Here is a 23277-nt window from a genome sequence, read left to right as displayed (position 1 = left end):
AAACCTCATAATTTGCTCTTAAACATTTATCATTATGTTTAGTTATATAAAATACTGGACAGATAATCACATAACTTTAAACATCACTTGAGGCTTGCTTTCATGTTCTGGGTGTTTAACATGTTAATGTGTTTCTAATAGTATAAGTTTCATATACTATCAGTAGCAAATGTCTCAAGACAATATACCTTTAGGACAAGGTTCACTATTACGAACAGTAGCTATAAATCTATATTTCAAATGGTATCCTTGATAATTTGGGGAGTTTTTCTGCTCACATCTTGTCAGATCTAGTCAGTTCATCAATGTTTTTATCCATAATGTGGCTGATGAAGAGCTCTTACTAGCAGAAGGAGAAATGTCAGCTCTGCCATTTTCTTCTTGTTCACTTGTACTGACTTTATCAGTATTATCTTCAATCTGCAGTTGCTTGCAGGAATCTTTTTAAGGAACTTGCCCATTTTCGTAGTTTAGTAAAAACTAGATAATATAATCCATAAATCCACTGACTGGGTTCATGCAAACTGTAATACATAGCAATATGCTGAAAGTGAATGAATGAATGAGGATACCACTCTCAACCCCTCAAAGCTAAGAAGTATCCACTCTTCTCTCAGGCCACTTCATGAGCCTTACATGACCATCTGACACTCGGATCAAATAAATACACCAATGTCAAGCTGTGTACTAAATATTAGTAAAGATTAATTTCTTTCTAATATTTTTAGATAAAAATAAATATGAATGAAAGTTTAACTATTTTCTTCCTGCACCCCAGCAGATCATTTTGGACATCCCCTGGGGTGCAGACACCACTACCTGGAGAGCACTATCCTTAGTCCCACTCACTCTTTTCCTGACACAGTTCAGAGTTTGCCAGCACCTATCTGCATTGCAGCATGGGCTGAAGGCAATCTGTGCCCACCTGCAAAAAGATGTGCACTTCAAGACATATGCCTATAAAACAAAGACATATGCTTAAAGTTGCTAGAGTCCCTATCCCTCTCACAAAACTGAAGATAGCCAATTTTATCCAGTTTTTTCCACTAAAAGCAACACCAAGAAAAAGCTCAAACTTTAGAGGAAAATTGTAAGATTGATTTGCAATTTGGAAATAGACTGTACAGTAAAAGACTAAATGAACTCTAAGATGGATTAAGACAGAACTGAATCTTGATGATACAGTTCAAACATGATAAATTACCTACTTAAGGAGATTTTCTAACTCCAATCTCTTTAATCTAGCAGACAAAAATACATACAGTCTGTGGAAGCTAAAGATTAAATAAGACACATTTTTTAATGTGTGTCACTAGCCATTAGGACAGTGACAAAGAGTAAAGCAAATTTCCCAGCCTTCTGGTGTTCTTGAGCATGAATAAATGGGAAAATAATAGGATTATACATACATTAGATTTTGCAGCATTTTTCCTTAGCAAACCAAGAAAGTATCTGGGTTTTGACTAGATATAACTAAACTTTCATATTTTGAACTTCTTACTGGTATCCACTCTAACCCCCCGTCTCTTTCATTTATTTGCACCTCAGGGTCTGCATTGTCAAAATGACAATAAATTCCTGTAGATAACAAAAATGTCAAGTTATTCGACAACTGCAAAGAGTATATCTTTTTAACTATGTAAGATCTACTGATGAAAAATGCTGATGACTTCCATTTCACAGGCAGCAAGCTGAGCACAAAGCAGTAACATGACGTACTGGGTCTGGCTAGAATGAAGTCAACTTTGTACACAGCAGCCTGTGTGCTGCTGTGCTCTGCATTGGTGGCTAAAACAGCAATGGTAACCCACCAGCATTTTGGCTATACAGTACTTCCAGTGTCAAGGCTTTCTCTCTATCCCCTGCCCCCAAAAATCATTAAACAGGGAATAGGTAAAATGCTGGGAGGGGACACAGCCAGGACAGCTTACCCAAACTAACTGATGATGTCATGGTCAGCAATAGAAGCTCAAAGAAAGATTTTTACATTATACCACACAATACTGTATTAAGATCTACTGGTATGTAACAGGTTTTTTAAGGAAAAATACAAAGATTTTAATGTCAGAAGGAAATTTTTTAGTCTGAACTCCTGCAACATAGAGAGCATAATGCTTCAGTCTGAAAGTACTGCATCAAAACCAGGTAATGGAGACTGACAGAATCTCAGCCTTAGAAAAAAGCCCTTTTTGAAAGTCCTTTCTGTCTTGAAGACAGGTAAGAACTTTTTGTTGCAGACCTATCAGACTTGGAATCTCAGGAGCTATAGAGTTTAGCATTTGCTTATCAAGTAATCCTGTTTAGCTTTCTCTTTTTCACAGGTAAAAGTCTGCAGCTAAGCCTAACTACAGCTGAGACTGATTTCCTTCCTTGCATTGCTGATTGAAATGTAACCATTCATACTGTCTATATCTGAAAAGACTTGCATTACCTTTCCTTGCCTTTCTTTAATTCTTACATTAGATTTTACAGGAAAGAGATCTTTCATTAATTCAGTACTTGTCTACAGATTTATTTTAAATTGACATATAATTTCTACCTTAGATTAAAAGAGTCTGGGAGCCCTGTTTAAAGTTATTTTCTAGTAAATGTGACTCACTTACTGCATCCTGAATTGCCACAGACTTCTAAATATTCATTCAGCAGAGGTGATGTTTCCAAAAGAGAAATAAAAAGTAATCCATTTAATTTCAGTTAGCCAGTTTCTTCTTATGCAAATATGTTTAGCTAGTATTGAAACCTCAGTATGTTCCATATTTCAGGCAGAACTGCCTGATTACTTTCCACTAACCTCTCATCAATTAGAATAGCAGTCATAACATAGCAAAGCTTTACTGTATTTCTCAGTAAGGGACTATAGGCATTTGAGGCAGGTGTCCCTTCACCCTACTTTATTGTTCCTGAAGTCTCTCTTCTTCCCATCACCCTGCACCCTGTGTTTTTGATCCCTCCCTACCATCATCTCACTCAGCCATGGGTCATAATCTCCCTCCCCTGTGGTTCTTAGATTAAGTAAATCAATGGAAAGCAGTAGGAATCTGGCTAGCATCATTGATTTTTTTCTATTGAGACACCTCAACTTGGGGTGAGAGGTGCCCACGGGCTATAAATGATTAGCTTAGGCTACACACTACAGTTCAGGAGGCTAACATTACACAAAATGAATCCCAAACACAGAACAATTCCTGTGAGCAAAGGGAGCATTCTGGCCCTGAGGAGTCACTTGTGCATGCATGCTCTCAACTCATCATTAAAGCTGAAGCTTTGTATGGGTCACACTCCATTAGTACTGTAAACATTTAAGGGGACCAAATCTGAATCTAGTATTGTTTAATAACGATGAAAAAGTCTGCTTTACCAAGCCTATTCAGAAACAATCTTTACCAATTTGCCTAAGGGTATTGGTCAACAACATACAGAAATTTTATCTGAGAAAGAAAGGCTTGATCAGAGAGAAATTAAGAAAGTGATGGCAAGTATTTCATAAGGAAAGAAATAAAGTTATGCAAAGGACACAAAGCTTAAGCTAAACAAGGCAGTCAAGTTGGGCAGATTTCTTTAGTTTTGTATTTGTAGAGCTGCACAAAGGATAAGTTCTTTGAAGAGAAAAGCCAAAAACAACTAGTTTCCAGGTGAGTGTGTTGAGTTGTTTTGCTTTTTGTCTTTGCATATCTCCTAAAGCATCTAATACTCATATAAACAAAAGCAACCATGAAACCATGGGTGATGAAATCTATCACATAAACCTTCATAGCATATACCACGGTTTTTCATTTCAGCAAGCTGGACAAGCAAAGCAAAGCTGGTCTGAGGGCAGAGCTCAGGACTGGTTGCAGAAGGCTGACAAGGGTAACACAGAGCACTTATCTGTTCCACCAGTGCAAGAGCAAACACTTTTGCAGTCATTAGATCTGACAGAGGCAAAACATGAGATTTTTACTAGGCTGTAGGCAAATTAGTTTGCTAGTGCATCAGAACATCATACAGGCTGAAATTAAACAAATAAAGCTAAAGTGAAGAAAACTGCTTGGGAAACAAAACAAGAGCTGAAGGCTACAGAGTAGCATATCATAATCAAAAGATAATTCATATATTTCCCTCCTCTCCTTCTCCAGGGCATACCATTTCAATGTGATGCCGACAGCCCTGCAATCTCCGGTACTGCAAGGAGTATAACTTTTCAGTATAGACAAAGAAATATATCAGAGCCAAGGACTTTGCATACAACATACTGCATGAACACGACAATATGGATCTGTGCTCGCCTAGGGATCTCTGAACTCTTATGAGCTCTTATTGTGATTGTCAGGATCAGATAGAAAACTGTATAGTAAATATCAGATTTAAGTAATTTGTTCTAAGCATTTTGAAACAAATTTCACCCTTTATACCTTCTAACTAGTGATTTTAATGCTGATATAAATTGCTGGTTTACAGTCTTACAGAGAGAAGATGTCTTGAAAAGACTTGTGGACATCCTCTTACTGAAGCTGGGCAATGATGAAAATGACTTGATGAAAATGAAAGGCTACACTTTTCATTGATAAAGCTACTGCAGCTGGATTCTGCAATCACATTCTGTTTAAAATTAGTATCTTATATATGGAATCACTTAAGAGAGATGATGGGTGCAGTAGACCATACCTCTACTACATGCGACCTCAAGAGGCAGAAGGATCACAGAAGGGAAGTTTTCAAGCTGGAGGCATGACAAGATTTGGCACAAAGCGAGAAGGGAAAGTGGGCCAAGTAAGGTCTGGGGAAAACATTCTTGCTTCCTTCTTAGTGACTACAAACAAGCACTTTGTTGTGTCCTGTGCTTGAAGGCAAGAGGAACTGTGGGGGAGTATGGTTCTATATTGAATAGGATGTTTGTTTTAAGGATGGATTCTTGCTTCTGTAGGAAGCCATGGTTTCAGCAATCACCATGCAAAGCACCACTCCTGATAACTGCAAGCCATAGCCTCCTGTTTCCCACACATACACTTTGACTGATGCATTTTTCTAAATACTGCTGTTCACTTACTTATTGGGAAAGTTAACTGCATCCTAGGGTATGCAATTCAGAAGGCTCAACAGATTCCCCTTGTCCTTGACACCTGTTTGTCCTGTCTGCAAGTTGCACTTGATCACAGAGCATTATTAAAGAAGCTTTGGCATGCCTGTTAGGACCTACTAATGCACATATTGTCTTGTCTAACATGGTGAAGTTTTAGTTTCTCTTAGCAATCCCTGTTTAGATAGGACATGTAGAGCATGTCAGAACAAATCTCCACTATTTCTCTACAGGGCAAACAAAGGTGCAGTTAGTAATGTGGCATAAGTCCTGCTTATGCCACATTGCTAACTGTGTGTATCTAAGGAATGACTAGAACAGTCTCTGCAGAAGCGAGACCAACATGTGCTCATTTCTCATCATCCAAACAACTACCAGCTCAATGTCCATATACAAGCTGAACTTGAAAAGAAGTTTTGTAAGTGAAGCATTCTCTACACACCATGTAATTCTGTTCTGTAATCCTACTCCCTTTAGTACATGTGTAATTTGCAGAATGAAGTACAGGGATTCACCACCCACCTTCCTCCCTCAGAGCAGTGCAGAGAAAACATAAGAATTTCATGTTATGCATCTGTTCAAGAGTATCTGGACATATTCCTTGTTTTCCACCTACACTGTACCCTTCTGGAATGGGCTGCACTCCCATTTATTACAGTAGTGAAAGTACTTGGAGTTACTGCCAGAAAAGGATGAGGATTTCTGCCACTCTGATGATCAGGGCTTTGCTCTGGCGGTGGGCTGATGTGAGTTTGAATTCCTTTCAGAGGATTCAAAGAGAAGGGGAGACAAAAGAGAATTTCCACTTCCTTGGTGTGTTCTTAAAAGAGAAGCTAAGGCAAAAATATCATCATCTGCAGAAATAGGTTTCTGAGAGAAAGGACTGACCTCCGTTCAGCCTTTGAAGTGCAGACAGTAGCACTCTGGAGTCCAGAAAATGATTCTGGGATGTGAATTCTGCATGTACAGAAGTACATCTCTGTAGCCCCAAAGGAAGGCTTTAACTTCCCTGAAAATGGCAAGATTTACAATACATGGAAATCTTACTGCTGTATCTTGGCTACTTTTACTAGTTCCTTGGTCTGTGCGCTGTCACTTCTGACTCTGATTTTGGGAATGCATCTGAAAATTATTTACCTACTACTCCATCAATTGTGCACTGAGGAAGAACAAACTCCACAGATTTTGAAGTGAGGGACAAGAAGCCTCAACACCTTTTACAGGCTTAGCTTTATGAGCATCCACAGATCCTTCACAGCAATTGCAAAGAACTCTGGAGATGAAGCAAAGACAGCCACTGCAATAACATTTTTAGTGAATTTAACTCCTATTTAACATGTATGTAATTTTGCTTTGGACATTTATAAAAAGGGCTGAACTAAAGCTCTAACACTATTGACTGCAGTCAAAGTTTAGAAATGTGTGTGCTAGAAGCCCTCATGCATTCATTCATAATACAATGTCCAAGTAGCTTGTCTGATTTAGAATAAGGAGGCATTTAGCAAAAATTAAACATCTTCAAGTGTATCTTCAATATCATAACAGTGTTATTATTATCATAACATTTTCAACAATCAGAGTTTGATTAATTTTGTATTTTCTAACAAAAAGAAAATATATATTTTTCTTAAATAACTTCACATCACAGAAAACTGATTAAAGAAATTGAAAATCTGCACTTGCAGAAGGTGCTGATAGCTACATTTCTGATTGATTAGATCTAGGACAGTACAGAGAAAGGAGATTCTTGTGAAGAATAGGATGCGTCTAAAATCCACAAGAATTCATCATTGAAACGGACCGCCTCTGACAACCAAACAGTTGATACATATATTTTAAAAATCCACACACGGAAAGTCTCTACATATGCTGTAGGCTGTAAAGCATTTTTCAAAAACAAAACTTAAAACTGTAGTAAAATATGTAAGGATACAGCAACAATGTTCCAAGGGAAGAGACTTTAAACGGAAGGGACTTTGAAAGCACCACTAATGTCATAGGGTCCTGCAACAGCTGGAATCTGTTTAACTAAAACCCTTGACATTCTAGTAAGCTTACCACATGTAAAGCCTACCACACTGGAAGTTCTACACTTCATTTTCTAACTCATGTTAACAGGATCATACAGGCCATCCTTTATGATGATCTGTTTCTTTTTGTTATGAGTATTCCTTTATTCCCTGTGTCACCTACAACTTTCTCAAGTTTGTAAGTTGTTCTCCCCAAAGTAATGAATTAATACAATTAAAACAATTGGTCCCAGGGCTGTTCCTTTAAAAAGAAAAAGTCACTGTCAACTTCTTTATCCTGAAAATACTATTTTCTGCAGTCTTCCCTCTGGCTGTGCTTCTGAACTGCCTTAGAACTCCCTGCACCCATCTTATCCTCTCTGTTCTGCCCAGATCCTGCGGGGCACTATAGCAACCGACTTAAAATTCACCTAAGCATTAATATCCATTCTAGTAGTTCTAAAAAATCAATTATCTTACCATCTCTGACATAATCTTCCTTTGATAAAACTATGTTGTGATTTATCTTTTCTGCTCTCTGCCTCCCTTTTCATTATTTCCTTCCAGACTTTGCTTTTCCTCTGTCCCACACAGACTCAGTGGTCTGTGCAGAGTCTATGGGCATGCAAGAACACCAGGAAGAAGTGGCAAGAAATAATAATGGGTGGCTTCTTGCTGTGGAGAATGTAAGTACCCACCTGGGGACCTGGCCAATCATCTAGGGAGGTTTGCTACCTGCCAAGGATCTGGGTCCAGGATAATGGGGAGAGGCTCCAAAACTTGTCTGACCCTCTGACTATTGCTCCCTGATATTCTTTCATGCAGGCACCAATGATGTTGCTTGGACAGTAACAAAAGTGACTTCAAGCTCTACAGGGAGTAGTCAGGGGCATGAGGGCCCAGGTGGTCTCCCTACTCCTGCTAGCGAGGGGAAAGGCTGTGAGGAGGAGGCAGCTGATAATGTGTGTCAACAACTGGCTGTGGAGCTGGTCTTGGCAAGAGGGTTTTGGCTTCTACAACTATGGAATCCTGTTTGTGGATCAACATTTGCTTGGGAGAGGTAGGAATTGTTCTCACTGAGTGGGACAAAGTTATCTTTGCCAGTAGAATGGCTGACCTGGTAAAGAGGCATTTTAAACTAGGTACAACAGAAGACAGAGTTACAAGAATCCCTGTGAGAAAGCGACGGGCAGGGAGGGTTGATAAGCAAAAGGGTGGGAGTGATGTGTCCAAAAGGGATCACAAAAACAGCAAAACAAAGCTTAATCAGGGTCACCTCCAAGATCTGCATGTAAGCAAGGATGTACCTACCATTATGGAGAAATCTTCTCAGTCCTTTTTGGGAAATCAGCTTGTAGGGTGCTTCTCTGAAGTGTCCATACACTAACATATGCAGCATGCGGAATAAACATGGTGACTTAGATATCAGTGAGCAGTTGTGTGGCTAAACTTTTATGAGGCTCACAGGCCAGATGGATCACGTGGAGGGATACAAGCTCTTTAGGAAGGAGAGCAGGAAGATGAGGAGGTGGAGTTCCTCTTTATGGTGCAGAACATCTGGACTATATGGAGCTCTTCCTAGGGATGGATAGTGAGCCAACTGAGATCTTATGGGCAAACAATTACTGAGCACACCAGTATGGGTAATATTACAGTAAGTCAACAATCTTCATTACTGAGCACACCAGTATGGGTAATACTACAGTGAGTCAACAATCTTTGAATGATCATGGTGACTGGGAGAAGTTTCTGAAGACTGGAGGAAAGTAAATCTCAGGGAACTATAGGCCAGTCAACCTCACATCATTCCCTGTGAAGGCGATGGACCATATTGTCTACCTAGACTTCAGCAAGGCTTTTGACATTGTCCCGTGAGATTCTCATATAAAAGTTAATAGACTATGGGCTGGACAAGAGTACAGTGAGGTGGATTGAAAACTGGATGAATGTCTGCATTCAGAGGGTAGTAATCAGTAGCATGAAGTCTATCTGGAGGGCAGAAGGTAGCAGTATATCCCAGAGGTCAGTATTGGGTCTCATCCTGTTCAACATCTTCATAAATGATCTGGATGATGGGGCAGAGTGTACCCCCAGCAAGGCTGCTGGCAACACATAACTGGGGTGAGTGACTGGTACAAAAAAGGGTCATGCTGCCATCCAGAGATACCTCAGCAATTTAGAGAAACAGACTGACAGGAACCTCATGCAGTTCAATAAGGGAAAGTACAGAGTCCTGGCCTGGGGAGGAACAGCAACATGCACCAATATATGCCTGGGACTATCCATCTGGAAACCAGTTTGGTGAAAAAGGACCTGGTAGATGAGCCAGCAATGGGCCCTTGTGGCAAATAAGGCCAATGTTATCCTGGGCTGCATGAGGAAGGATGTTCCCACAGCAGGTCAAGGGAGGTGATCCTGCCCCATGACTCAGCACTGGTAAGCCCATGCATGGAGTGCCAGGTCCAGGTCTGGACTCCTCAATACAAGAGATATGGACTCACAGAAGAGGGTCCAGCGAAGGGCCATAAAGGTGATTAAGACACTGAAGCATCTCTTCTATGAGGAAAGTTGAGAGATTTAGGACTGATCAACATGAAGAAGAGAAAGCTTGGTGGGGAATCTCATCAACGTATATTAATGCCTGAAGGCAGGTTTAATGAGGATGTAGCCAGGTTTCTTTCAGTGGTGCCCAGTGATTGTACTAGAGGCAATGGGCACAAATTGAAACATAGGAAGTACCACTTGAGTGTCAGGAAACATTTTTAAACTGAAGATCACCAAACATTGGCACAGGTTGCCCAGGGAGGCTCTGCAGTCTTCATGTGTGAAGGTACTAAAAGGCTGTCTGGACAGTCTCTTCTAATTACTTTTTATAATGCTCATCTGAAAACGACCCCCTACTCTGTTACTGAATGAGCATAGACCATTCCTACAAACAGGGTCAAACCTGGACTCTAAATATTTACCTGGATCCAGAAGAATCATGCGAGATTTCATACTTCAGGAGTGTTCAAAATTCCCTCTGACAACTTTTCCCTGTTTTATTTTCATCATGCCATCATAATTTTTGCAAACAACAGAGAATTCCCTCTGACAACTTTTCCCTGTTTCATTTTCATCATGCCATCACAATTTTTGCAAACAACAGACGAAATTCACCATGGCAATACTCTTTCCTAGAAAGCTGAAATATCTAGATCCACTTCATGACCCACTCTCTCCACCTGGGGGGAAAAATCTTCTCAAATGAAAAACAAACTTTCACACTGAAACACTCACCCTGTACAAAATCTTTACTTTACACTGAGTGATGTCCAGTAAGTCTCCATGAAATTTAAGTTCCCACTTTTCCAAAGGACTTTAGAATTGCAGGGGAAGTTATAACCACAAAGCTTGAGTCACCCAGAAAATGGAAGATTAGCTTTGGATAGATGAGCTGATTCACAACACAGTAAATTGTGAAATGACTGCTAAGGTCAGTTGCAGCAGAGAAGGCAGAAACTTGGGAAAGGGGGAGAGGACCGCCCCTTTCATCAGCAGCCTGCAGTTAAAGGGAAGTAAATAAAACATGAAACCGCACTGGAAGCCAAACTATATGCAGATCAATCTGTCTGTTCCAGACAAATGAACAAAGACTGGCCAGCTGTTAACAGCTTACATTTTTATTTCTCTGGGAGACAGTCTGCCTGAGCCGTAGGCTACAGTGGTCTACACCACTGTTTCACTCAAAATCCCGACTACAAAACTGTAGCGCAGATAATCAGAGGACGAATGTCACTGTATTAGTGACAGGGCAGATACATGTTTTGGGCATGACTGAGAATATGTGAAAATGTCTTAGAAGAGTAGTGTTAATCCTCAGCTTGGAACCTTTCTTCCTTTTCTGTAGAGTAAATGAATAGCATGAAAAGAAGGCATAATCATGACTCTGCGACACTACATAAGTTCTCCTACATTTCTAGATTTGAAGAGGGATGACTGCGATGTCTTTGCCTAAAGCCTTTTCCTAGGGAAAAAGTATCTCCAGACCTGCAAAGGTTCCACTCTCCTCACAAGGCACAAGAGGTTCTGAAATCTGCTGAAACTCAACCCTGAACCATCACAAAACCATCTAAAAGCAAGAAAGAAGACAGATGAAAGATAGTATAAATTTGAGTTGGACACAACCAGAATAATATAGAAATAATTGCAGTTCTTAGGAAAAGATTAATTTTTAAAAAAGACCACAAAACACAAAACCGCCAAAACACCCCAAAACAAATCTAAATAAACTAATATATCTATGAACAGACAATAGCACTGAAGAAAACACAAAAGAACACTGAAAACTTTTCATATCCTGAGCTCATTCTAACTTTAACCATTCATAATGAAAGTGATAGGAAATGGAGATATTTTTGAAACCTAACTGAAATAATGGCTGCAGCTGATTTATTTTCTTGACCCTAGTGCCTACAGTTTGCCTTTCACAAAGAGCTGATTCTGTTAAATTCGCGTGCTCTTCTGGAAAGGTTCATCATTCCATAACTTTTCCAGGACTTTATTTTAACCTCCTAGCAATCAAGACCCTGGATTTTGAGAAATTGTTTCAGAAATGGATATTTCAGTGAAGTAAGCGTATTGTCTTCTGGTTTGGACAATACTACATTTTCCTACTACTCATCTACATTATGTGCACAACTTTGCCCACTTTTAAATTTTATTGCTGCACCACTGATTTTAATTTGAAAATATCCTGCAATTGCCTGATGAATGGAAGATAATTAGATACCAAATCAAAACTATTGTGCGGGGGGAATGCTTGCACCTTAAATCACTGTTTCAAATCACATTTCAGCTTTGTATTATCATTTTCTAAAAAAAAATAAATGCACCATAACATAGCATAAAGCAAACAGAACTATGACAGTGCTGTGGTATAAGCAATAAAGTTTCAAAGTTTCAATGTGCAATGCTAACATCTGTTAAAACTAGCATCGTCTTGGACCATTTTTTTAAATATAATCTAATTAGGAGTTTTATTCTAAAACTCTGGATTAGTCTTGGTTTCAGATAAAGTGAAGATTTTTATATCAGAACCATTATGAAACTCTTAACTATATGGATTTCTCAGCCACAAGGTACTAGAGGTATAGAAGGTATTAATGATTCCACTCCTTTAGCTTGTGTTGCAATTGCCAACCTATCACACAGGCACACTCTAAGGGTTAAACATGATGGAATGGTGAGCAGTTCTCTAAAAAACTATTGAGTTCAATTTGATATTGTTCAAGATGGAAACTTTGACAAGGATTAATCAGTTCATGTGACACCTGAAGCCTCTTAGGGTGACAGCAGATTGTGAAACTTCAGTTCAAGATGACATAACCATATAATATCACTGCATAGCCCTATTTCTCTGACAGGGACTAACTTCTTCTAACTTCTTTTCTTCTTTTGTTTCTGGAAGCTAAAAGAATTTAAGAAATGTATTAAGAAACAGACTAAAAGGTGAAAAAGTTTGGATAAAATACTACTGCCCTAAGAAAAAAAAGTTTCCTTATCATGAATGATGTTTGCACGACAGGCCAAAAACACACTTATGCATGGCCTTCAGAAAATTCCAGCAAGTGACCACCTATTTTTATATGCCTAAATAGCTTCCCTTAAGACTCTGAGATTACTTACTGAAAAAAAAATCTTGGTATCTTCCATTTTAAATTACTGCAGTGATTCTTTTCTAAACCACCTACAAGCACCAGCAAAGATACAGTTTCCCTTTTATTAGTAGAAGTCGGTTTCAGAGACTGCCTTTCTGTGAAGATCTTAATATGCCGTCTTGAATTATAGGAAAGCATAATTAAAAGACAGAATGGAGGAATTCATTCTTGTTTGCAAGCTCAAGAAAACTTGAATTAAATTATTTCTAAGATTTTGCTACAGAAATCAGCCAAGAACTGAGAATAGGGCAATATGAAGGAAGACCTCAGGCAAATGACACTTTAAAAACCCCAACATTAGGATGAGATAGTTTTTGACAGTTTTCTAGTTAAACAATTACTTCTATAATGTCTCATTTTTCCTGCTCTCATTCTGTTCTCTCCATGCCTTTTCCCATATTTTCCTTTTGCTGCCTTGTGGGTCTCACATCTCTTCTCTTCTACCTCTCTTTTTACTTTTCAGAGTTGAAGATATACAGATTCTTCTAAGATTAAATCACTGTGTCCACTTACAAGTTTTGTTTCCCTTTAGTTTTTGTCACCAAGGTATTTTTAAGTTATTGAACCCGATGAATACCGTGACAGAGTCACAAGAGATAATATTTTATCTTTTATTTTTCATATTGTTAATCTATTTCATTAGCTTACTGCACACTTCTCATTTCTTCTGTCTTTTTGAAATGCCACCTACACTGATAAAATTACATTAGGAGTTCTCAATATTTCCATGAAGAAGCAGAGACACCACATAAAGAGATGACTATTAAGAAGTAGAGAAAAACAAAGAGTCACTTGAGACAAATGGAATTTAACTTATTTTAAAAACAGTCCTAGACAAGATATTCAGTGGGAGGGAAATAGATGTATTTAAAAATGTAGAAAAATCAGGAACATGCTATCAAATGTGAAGTTAAAATGCAGTTTCATTGAATTTTTGCATGAAAGGATAGCAAAAAGAAGGCAGTCTAGAGGAAGTGTCCTATCACAAAAAAAGGAAACCAGAATCTCTCTTAGTGTACCAGTGCAATCAAGTGCCAACATCCAGTTTGAAACATACTATGAACAAAAAAAGTGTATAAATTAAACGAACAATATGCAGGAAAGAACAGAAAAATACTGAAGGTAAACTAGAATTACTGATTAGCAACTATAACATTATTTGAAAATCAGTACACAATTACAAATTTTTCTCTTTCACAGTCATGTTCTGAAGCCTTTACATCTTCTACAATTCTGGTGGTTCCCAAGAGTTCTGTACAATCGATAGTTACATATAACTTCATTCCCACGACTCTTCCCACTGAAATGTGAAACATAACAAGCAACAGACCACAGGAATATTGCTTGGCTTGCCTAAATCAATATAAAATCCCAAACAGGTAGTGCCAGACAGCAGCAAAATTGGAGGCACCAATCATTGCATAGTCTCCTGAGCTGAAAGCTCACCTGGGAATCAGAAACAGGACATGGTCAGGACTTTACCAAGAACTGTGTCTGCAACAGCTATAACTCTTCAGGGTTGATAAGCATTAAAGCTAGCCTTGCTGTGAGCAGCAGGTTGGATTAGAGACCTCCCAAGGTTTCTTCCAACCTAAATTACCCTATGGTTATATACCACAGCAAACACTTCAAGTTTAAAATCATGAAAATATTTTGTAACCTCATTTATAAATCTTTGCCACAAAGTTAACTTTTGAAACAGCATCTTCTCCCAGAGGATGAGAACAGGGCAGCAATCCACAAAATCTAGGACACAAAAGCACAATAGGTATGAACTTGTCCTAGTTAAATAACAGAACTGATGAAGTGACTATATTATCCTTATACCAAGTTGACCTACACAATTTAAACATTAATCCAATGGAAGGGATATTTCTGGTTGTACAAACAGACTTGAATAACTCACCGAGGATACTAACAGTGAGCTGAGCTATTGGCAGCCATAGAATTCAGGTCATTTAAAAAGTCATGTTCCTTGGGACCCAAGTAATGCCAAGAAAAGCAGTGTCAAGCCATGTGCTTTAAGAACTAAAAGTACCTTGGCATAAACAGCTCCATTCCCTCTACCTATGTTTTGTCTCTCTGTGTGACCTGCAGAATAAGGAAGATATAACCATTCCCTCTACCTATGTTTTGTCTCTCCGTGTGACCTGCAGAATAAGGAAGATAAAACTTTTTTTTTTAATAAGAGAAGTTTTTTCCACCAAGTACGAGGAAATAGGTGATAATGCAAAGTCTCGGCAGAAAGGGTTCCCAAAGGAAATGACTGAAATAGAAGCAAGAGATCCTCTGTGATTTTTGCCTTCAGAGATAAATTGGACTAAGACTGTTATTCTAAGCAATTGAGACAACTGCCTCATTACAAGGCAAGGTAAACCAAAAAGACAGCTTTATGACTTTCAGGGACAGCTAACTTGCAGGCAAGTTAGGTGAGCTTTAATTATTCAGGAAATGAGATCTAAGTACAAATTGCAGAGAGACTGCAGACAGTGATCTAGCTAAGGAAAAAAAGTGATCAGCTCAAAAAACCCTGAAGTTAGATGACAGTTGAGGAGATGCAGAGTTCCTGTTGACTAAACTACACGCATATGAGGTCCCTATACAACAAGAAAAAGAAGGGAGCATCTACCCCCAATACGTTTAGATGGAAAGACTAGACAGATATGCAAATTGGTCTAGATCTTTTTTTTTTTTTTAAAAAGACAGAGATCTGTCAAACTGATACAGTCTTTCTGGGAGATGGAAAAATGAAAGAGAATTGCTCTGTCTTGTTTCTAAGAGTAAAACCACCTGAGTTACTACACAGGCTTCTTTAAAGATCCCATAATTTACTTCTGCTTATTTTATTCTGCATGAGAGTAGCAGAGACAACATTCAGTTACTTCTGATCTAGTGTCTCATAATACATTTTCAGTATAGATAAGACCAATCACATTCCAAACTCAGTGGCATTTTTCAAGAAAGAGAGAAGCTTTAGATGCCATTCAACTATGTTGTCACTTTCAAAAAAAAATGTTAGGATAGTTTTGTTCAACTATGTTGTCACTTTCAAAAAAAATTTTAGGATAGTTTTGCCTGATGTTCCTTTAGAGGGAAAATTATGGTTTCAGTGGGTGTATAGACTTATACCAGCACCTGGAGGTCACTAACAAGCCTTGATGGTCCTTCCTCTGGGACCTCCACCCATGCCCCTAGTCCTGTTCCTTCAGTCTCTGCCATAGACCTGTCCAGCAGTCACTAGACCTGATCCTCACCTGCAGACTGATTTCTGAGTTTGGCCTTGAACCTGCCTCATTGCTATGGACTTGCTTGCCTGATGGTTTCCACCCTTGGCTGATCCTGATCTCAATCCCTGGGTCTGCCCTCCTCCCTTGCAGTAGGACTGGGTTCTGCCCAGCCATCACATGGTCTCCCACTCTGCTGCTGGTGGCTCCCATCCCTCACTGCTCCTGGACAGCCAATTAATTATTTCCTGCAGTTTTTCCTGTGCTTTCATCATTTGCGCGAGGAAGGAAAAACTCTGCATGGCTCTGCATGGAGCTGAAAAAGGAAGGATCAAGCCCTAATCATTTCAAAGACTCAGGACTCAACATGCTATAAAAATCACCGTAATTCAAGGAAGCTTTAACAGGATCTCACATTACCTGAAAGCTTTAATGAATCACACTAAATTGAGTTTGCAGTCTGACACAGAAGGTTGTTGCTTACCTTTCAAGAGGAATGAAAAGACTTTGAACTCCAGTGCAGCACTCTCACAGACCCTAGAAAGTTGCAGTTTTAACACTTAAGTGACCCTGGCAAACATGAAGTCCATTCCTCTGTTCCAAAGGAAGACCAAGAATCCCTATGTTTGTTTAGCCTTAATAACCCCTACACAATGAAGGTTCAACAGCCTACCCTGTTTATTCCACCTTTTTTCTACTTCTAATCTTTCTCATTAAACATGCTTCCAGATGACTGAATTTATTTACAGACATCTCTGATCTACTTCCTTCTTGAAGCCTGGAGGAGACTCAGGGGAGACCTTATCGCCCACTACAACTACCTGAAAGGAGGTTGTAGTCAGGTGAGGGTTGATCTCTTCTCCCAGGCAACTAGCAGTAGGACAAGAGGGCACAGACTCAAGCTCTGCCAGAGGAGGTTTAGGTTGGATGTTAGGAAGAGATTTTTTACAGAGCGAGTAATCAGGCATTGGAGGTGGTGGATTCACCATCCCTGGAGGTTTTCAAGATGAGACTGGATGTGGCACTTAGTGCCATGGTCTAGTAATGATGGTAGGGTTGGACACGATGATCTTTGAGGTCTCTTCTAACCTGGTTGATTCTATGATTCTATGATTAGGCCTGATGTTCCAACTTATATCTAATGAGCTCTATGTAGCACTGAAGTTTACTCTGTCTGAAGTGTCAATACTGCATTACATCAGGGTGGTGAAATGAGAGCTATTTGCTTCCTTTCCACTTGTTACAATAGGTCAAGCAGTCTGAGCTTCTTGACCCTTACTCAGTTTGTGGTGCATTGTGGTACTTCTCATACTTTCTCTGGAGATCTGCAGCATAGATAGCCATTTTGCACTTTTTCACTGAAATATTGTGAAATATTTATCTACTTGTCAATATAATTCTGAAACCTAATCCTGTCCTCTGCAAGTACTTGCAACTTTTCCCAAGTAGGTACCCACTGCAATTTAATAAACATTTTCTCTATCCCACTAATCTAGAGAAAACCTTATCTCTTTCTAGAGAAACCCACTTGACAGAATCTCATCCTTCTTGTTTGACAGTAAACCACTGATAACTACTCATTGAAATTTTAATTTCAAGACAGAGAAGGATAAAGCATACGATACTGCTTGGTGACTTATTGCTTTAACATTTGTTTTTAAAACAAATATTCAACCACTCTGATGTCAATTAACTTTGGTGGCAGGAAGATTGGTTAGAGACTAGACTGCTCTTTCACTATCTTCCCCAAAATCAAGTTTCCCTGTTTTCCTTTAGGAGAACTTTTAACATTTTTATAAGTCACAAAAACTCACACTTATCACCTATCCCACCTCCCTGAGACCTGTTATCTTGACATAGAGGAAAATTAGATTGCTTTACATGACTTAATTTTGACAAATCCATTTTTGATGCCAGTAAGCATCTTTTTATCTTCTGTGTTATTCCAAACAGATTATCTGATCAAGCGTCTTTCCAGGAATTAAATTGAGCCTAATTGGCCTATAATTCCCTGGGTCTTTGTTGTTGGGGTTTTTTTTGAAAGACAGACACAAAGGTTTCTTCCCTCCCCCTAAAATTCATTTACTTTTTATCTTTTAATTCTCAAAGCTCATAGGGGAGGAGTATAATATTTCTTAAGTATTCCATAGTGAATTAATTTTGCCAGACAATTTGAAAATATCTGACTCGTATAAGCAGACTCTAATGTGTTCTTACCCCTCTTCACTAGTTTTAATTATGCTAATCCTCAGAACACAGTCAGCCTTTTTAAAAATGAATGCTGAGGAAGGTAAAAAAAACCCAACAACCAAACAACCAGAAACTGGCATGACTATTAGTTTTGCCGCTCTGTCTGGCCAGCTTTTTCCATTGTCTTGCTCTGAATAAATGCTTTTAGGATGTTTCCTTTTATTCTGTTAAAATCATGCTTAAGGCACTTGGTCCATACTTTATTGCAATTTCTATGACCAAAATGTTGCTCAGGGTGAAACTCTGATGATTTGGGGGGTGCATTGTATGTTAGTTCTGGGGGCTTCAGTCATTTCTTCTCAGTAAGCTCCTCCAATATTTTCAGCCATAGACGACTCAGATTTTATTCCTCGATATTCAGATTGATGCTTATAAGAAATCAGAGCACAAAAGGAACATGATCAAATTGGATTTATTCTCTCTTTTAAGTGAGCCAGTGTCAAGATATAAGTCTCCTTTAAAATCATATGCTTTTGCAAGTCAAAGAGTATAAAGGAACTCCTGCTATGAAAGAAAGTAATGTTTTTGCATTTAGATGCAATGATTTTCAGTTTGAAAAACAGACATGCAAAAGCATGGGTACTTTTTATTACAGATAGTCAAATAAACCTCAGAAGGGAATTAAGCTTATTCAATACTGAAAATATGACCTAGTAAGAGAAAGCCAAACAAGACTGAAACAGTGGGTCTGTTTCTTTTTACTTAATTGCTATTAATAGAGGAACTAGCTCCTTAGAAGTCTGATATTAGGACCTTTCAGTGTGTACTAGAAATTATGCAAATCTTACCTCAGAGAACCTTTGTACATCCTGGGTTAAAGTTCCTACTCTCTTCCACTGGAAATATTTGAGTAACTTCAAAATTGCTGGATTCACTGCATTATCAGATGGCACTGTCCGGAAGAAATAAGGATATTTTTTCTTATCAGCCAACTCTGGAGTTGTTGCTGCAAATGAAAGCTGTAAAAAAATCAAACAACAAAAAATGAAAGTCACCATAAGTCATCTAGCAGCCAGAAGCAAAACTTTGCTTTTCTCCATGCAACAAGACACAATCCATGCATTGCGGTCATGCAGAGAAGATTCACCATCATACAGCTTGGAAGTCCTACTAGCACCATTTACTTTTAAAGAGATTTTTGAAATCCTTTAGCTCTATAAAACACCTTCTACAAAATTAAACTAGGGAATCTTAAAAGTCAGTGGTGTAAAATCCTCCGTTTGAGATCATACATCTTACACATTGCACAGAGCAAGAAAGCCTAAGGGAGGAAATATCTACAATGAATTCCCCATCAACTTCTCTTCATAAAAGCTGAGAATAGCTCCAAGAGGATATTATATTCTCAAAGTCTTATATATCTTTAAATTACTGGGTGAACCTCTAGTAGCACTTCTTCCTATCTTCAGGTAATAAAATAGCTCCAGGTAACAGAAAAAGAGAAAATAATTATGTTAGCCAAGGCTGCAACTCTGAAGTTTACTTGGGTCCCAGCTTCCTGCACTGAAGCAGTCCCCTGTGATCTGTGTTATCAAAGGAGACTCACTTTCAGCTAATATACAGCTGAAAACACTGGAATTTGTTCATGGTTTGAGAATGCTTATAATGAAAGAAAAGAGGAAACCTTTTAAAACAGAGACACAAAACCAAACAGAAAACTTTGCTGAATTCTTCTGCCCAAGTTAAAGGCTGCATACTTTTGTGAATGATTTTCAGGCAGTATTATGAAGAGCATGCCTGCACATTCAGGTTTTGAAAATGCACCTACGCCAAAGATACTTCTGGTCATTCCCTTCAGTATTTTTTTGGTTGCTAGGAATGTGTTTCTCAAGCTGTTTTGTTTTGGGGTTGGGTTTTTTTGTTTTTGTTTTTTTTTTTTTTTTTTTGCAGACAGGCATAGTAGTTGAAGTATTTCTTAAAGTATTGTTTAAATGCAAATTGGTTTGACTGGTGAAAAATAAGCTTCCTGATACAGTTATTTAAAGTCTTTCAAACTCCATAGAGTAGGTGAATTCAAGCCTATATAAGTACATCCAACCACAATATTAAGTTTACAGTTTCTACACTCGAGCATTCAGTATATTTGAGTTAGATAGCCTTTTTTGAAATTCAGAATAGACAAGTTTAATTTGAAATAACAGTTCAAATCTTTTCTTCATGTTTATAAAAAAATCTAGATTTAGCCTAGTAGAGACAGGACTCATTCTCTGATTTTAGACTCACAAAGAATATATTGCATTGTTATAACCTCCTGATTATAGTTTGCTTTTTTTATTAAAACTCCTGAAATCCAAACAACTTAGTGTGTGAATAACTGGACAATTTACGTTATACCATTAAAAAAAAATTATTCTTTCTCTTTACCAGTCAGCAGCTAGAGAATACTTTTTAAGACCTTCTGCTGACATGTAATTCTAAGGTAAAACATTTTTAATATAGCAACTGATCTTCTATTAGATTTAATGTAAAAAGTACAATATGATGTGCTGTGATATTGTCATCTTGATTCTCCAAAACCATTCCCATAAGGGAAGAAGAATGAAGATATGTCAGGTGGACTTAGTCAGCTTTTCTGTCTAGCTTGGTAATGCTGAACATCATGCATTCATTGTACAATGAAAATGGAAACAAGGATCTGTATCTCTGACTGAAAAAGAGAAAATTTGACATTAAAAATCCAACAGGAAGAGGAACACCTCTCAGCACCCTAGCTGCTTGCAGCATGGTGAATGCAAAGGATTTGATTTTCAAGTTATTATGGTTTTGGATCAAACATAATTTGATTGATCCTTAAGAAAAACAAGTAAAGGGAAACACTGAAGTAACAGTAGTGGCAAGAAGCATCAGTAAGGTTCACCTAACAGGTTCACAGATTGAACAGGAAATTTTTCTGATCGGAAGTACAAAAATCCATAGTAATAAGAATCATCTCTATAGCTGTGAGCTGGCTTTAGGATGAGGATTGGTGATAAAAGCAAGTCAATTCATATCCATCCTTTGTGATTTTTTAGTGACTTAAAGTGCCTAAATAAGTATCCTAATTGCTCAAATTTCCTTGGAAACAATGAAGCAAAATCTCTCCTCTGTTTACTGATTACAGAAAGATGAAGAAGACTCATAAGAGCCATGTAAGTTGAGTGTGTAAAACAAACTTGTGTGTGTAAGTGTAAAACTAATGACATCCAAATTGCAAAAGAACATTCCTCTTAATTTTCTTTTTTTACTGAAATATAAAATAGGAAAGTTTCATGCTCAGACAATTCTTGGATTGTACAATATGTTCAGAGGCCTTTCTTTCAAACATCACATATATCAGGTTGGTTTCATTCTGCATCACTTTGACACCTACTAAGACACTCATAAGAGACAGAGAAATATCCTGAAACAGTCAAGTCATGGAAAATATTTTAACATTTCATTAAATCATCTCTGAAAGTATTTGGGACATGGAATGAACTTAAGCCATCAATCACCAGCACTCAATATTCTGATTTGAGAGGTACAAGGAGGAAAAATGAAAAAACTGATTATGTTCTAGAAGGTGACAATGAAAAGAACATGTCAATAAATGAACTGTCAGAATGTGGACACTGCAAAATTATGTGTTATAGCTCAGCTATATAGAAATATCAGGAAAATATTAATTAAAACTCCTTTAATTTATGGGATTAAGCAAGTAAGATCAAAACACAGTCCAACCACATATGCATTGAGATGGTACAGCCCTTGTCAGCAGAACATAAATCCTCTGTATTTTAGAGCCAAAGTAGTTTATTCATAGCTGATTTGAAACTTGCATATTGAAAGGCAAACTTTTCATAGTTTCTTCACCTCATTCTACAGGACAGAAAGCCACAGGGATCTGATTCTGCTTTTTTATTACAGGAATTTCTTTTCATAACTTTCAGTTATTTAGTCAAAAATCTGGATGAATGGCAATCATGCTCATATAATTCTTTGTAAACCACAAAAGTACTATTTTTCACATTATTGCATTTTCAATGCATACATATTCACACACAGCTAAAAATTTTTTTACAGGTGTTTATAACTGCCTCTCCACATTCAGGAGCAGTGAGAGATAAACAGCTATGTGCAGGATTATAACTCAGCAGTAAATACCTGTGGGGTGTATGATGTCATTCTTTCAAAGAAAATTATTTTACATAACTGTTAAAAGGTGATGGCCAAAAGCCAAACTTCAAGAAAGGATGAATTCTGGAAATGTTCTTTGCAAGCTGCTATAAAGCAGAGGACACAGTAGACAGCTACCAAGTGATAGATCCTAATTGCATGTGTGGTGTTTGTATATGTAAACAGGATCTGTGCACAGGTATGCAGATCTAGAGGAAAAAAACCCTCACTCATATATATAACATATATATTAGTCTGAATACTGCCAGAAAAACTGAAGCTGCTTCCTAGATTATCTCAGAGAAACCTTTGTTTAGAATATTAACTTCAATTTGATACAATTTGTGAGTAACTGGACCTGAACTTAGAATGAGTGTATGTAGGCAAACATACATAAGCTATGACTCAGGCGTGGATTTCAGAGATGAAAGGGTTTAAAACTTTGAAATGGAAAATAAAATAACATTTACCACTAAAGTAAGAGTATTAAGTACAGTACAAAATGAGAACCAAATAGACCAAGGTATTGGATAACCTTTTGTGGACGTGGCTGAAAAACTGAAAAATACACGGAAGGATTATATTAAGGAGGTTTTGGGGTAAGGCATATGTTTTGATAAATTAAATTTTCTCAAGAAAGATGAACCTTTTTAAAATGGGGAAAGCTTTAATTTAGTTGAAAGTTTCAAGTTAAAGCAAGCATGCTCCTATTTAAGGAAGTAACAGTGCATTCCCTTAAAGAAAGTCAATATAGAAGTGGGAATGGGAAGAAAATGGGATGCAACACTAATTAAATCAATTGGAAAAACTATGAGTTAAGTAAGAAAGGATGGCTATCAGAAAGCTGAAACAAAATTAGAAAAGGAACATATGCACTTTATACAGAGTGTATATATTCCATAATG

At 37.9% G+C, this 23277-nt stretch overlaps 1 protein-coding gene across 1 annotated transcript in view; it reads right to left on the bottom strand.

The window, feature by feature from the left end:
- LOC103801116 (gamma-aminobutyric acid type B receptor subunit 2-like) overlaps positions 1–20646 on the bottom strand; it is a gene marked incomplete at its 3' end in the record, with an annotated part of 119807 nt that extends 99161 nt beyond the window's left edge. The window contains exons 1-2 of the mRNA XM_009073521.1: positions 20613–20646; positions 19027–19202 (exon numbers count right to left, since the gene is read on the bottom strand). Of these exons, the coding sequence (XP_009071769.1) occupies positions 19027–19202; positions 20613–20646 (210 nt within the window). The remainder of the gene's footprint in view (positions 1–19026; positions 19203–20612) is intronic.
- Between the last annotated feature and the right edge of the window lie 2631 nt (positions 20647–23277).

The sequence above is a fragment of the Acanthisitta chloris genome, unplaced genomic scaffold (genome assembly GCF_000695815.1).
Source record: "Acanthisitta chloris isolate BGI_N310 unplaced genomic scaffold, ASM69581v1 scaffold13794, whole genome shotgun sequence".
Taxonomy (NCBI): Eukaryota; Metazoa; Chordata; class Aves; order Passeriformes; family Acanthisittidae; genus Acanthisitta; species Acanthisitta chloris.
Note: the sequence above shows the minus strand (reverse complement) of the source record. Positions and strands in the feature narration are given on the sequence as shown.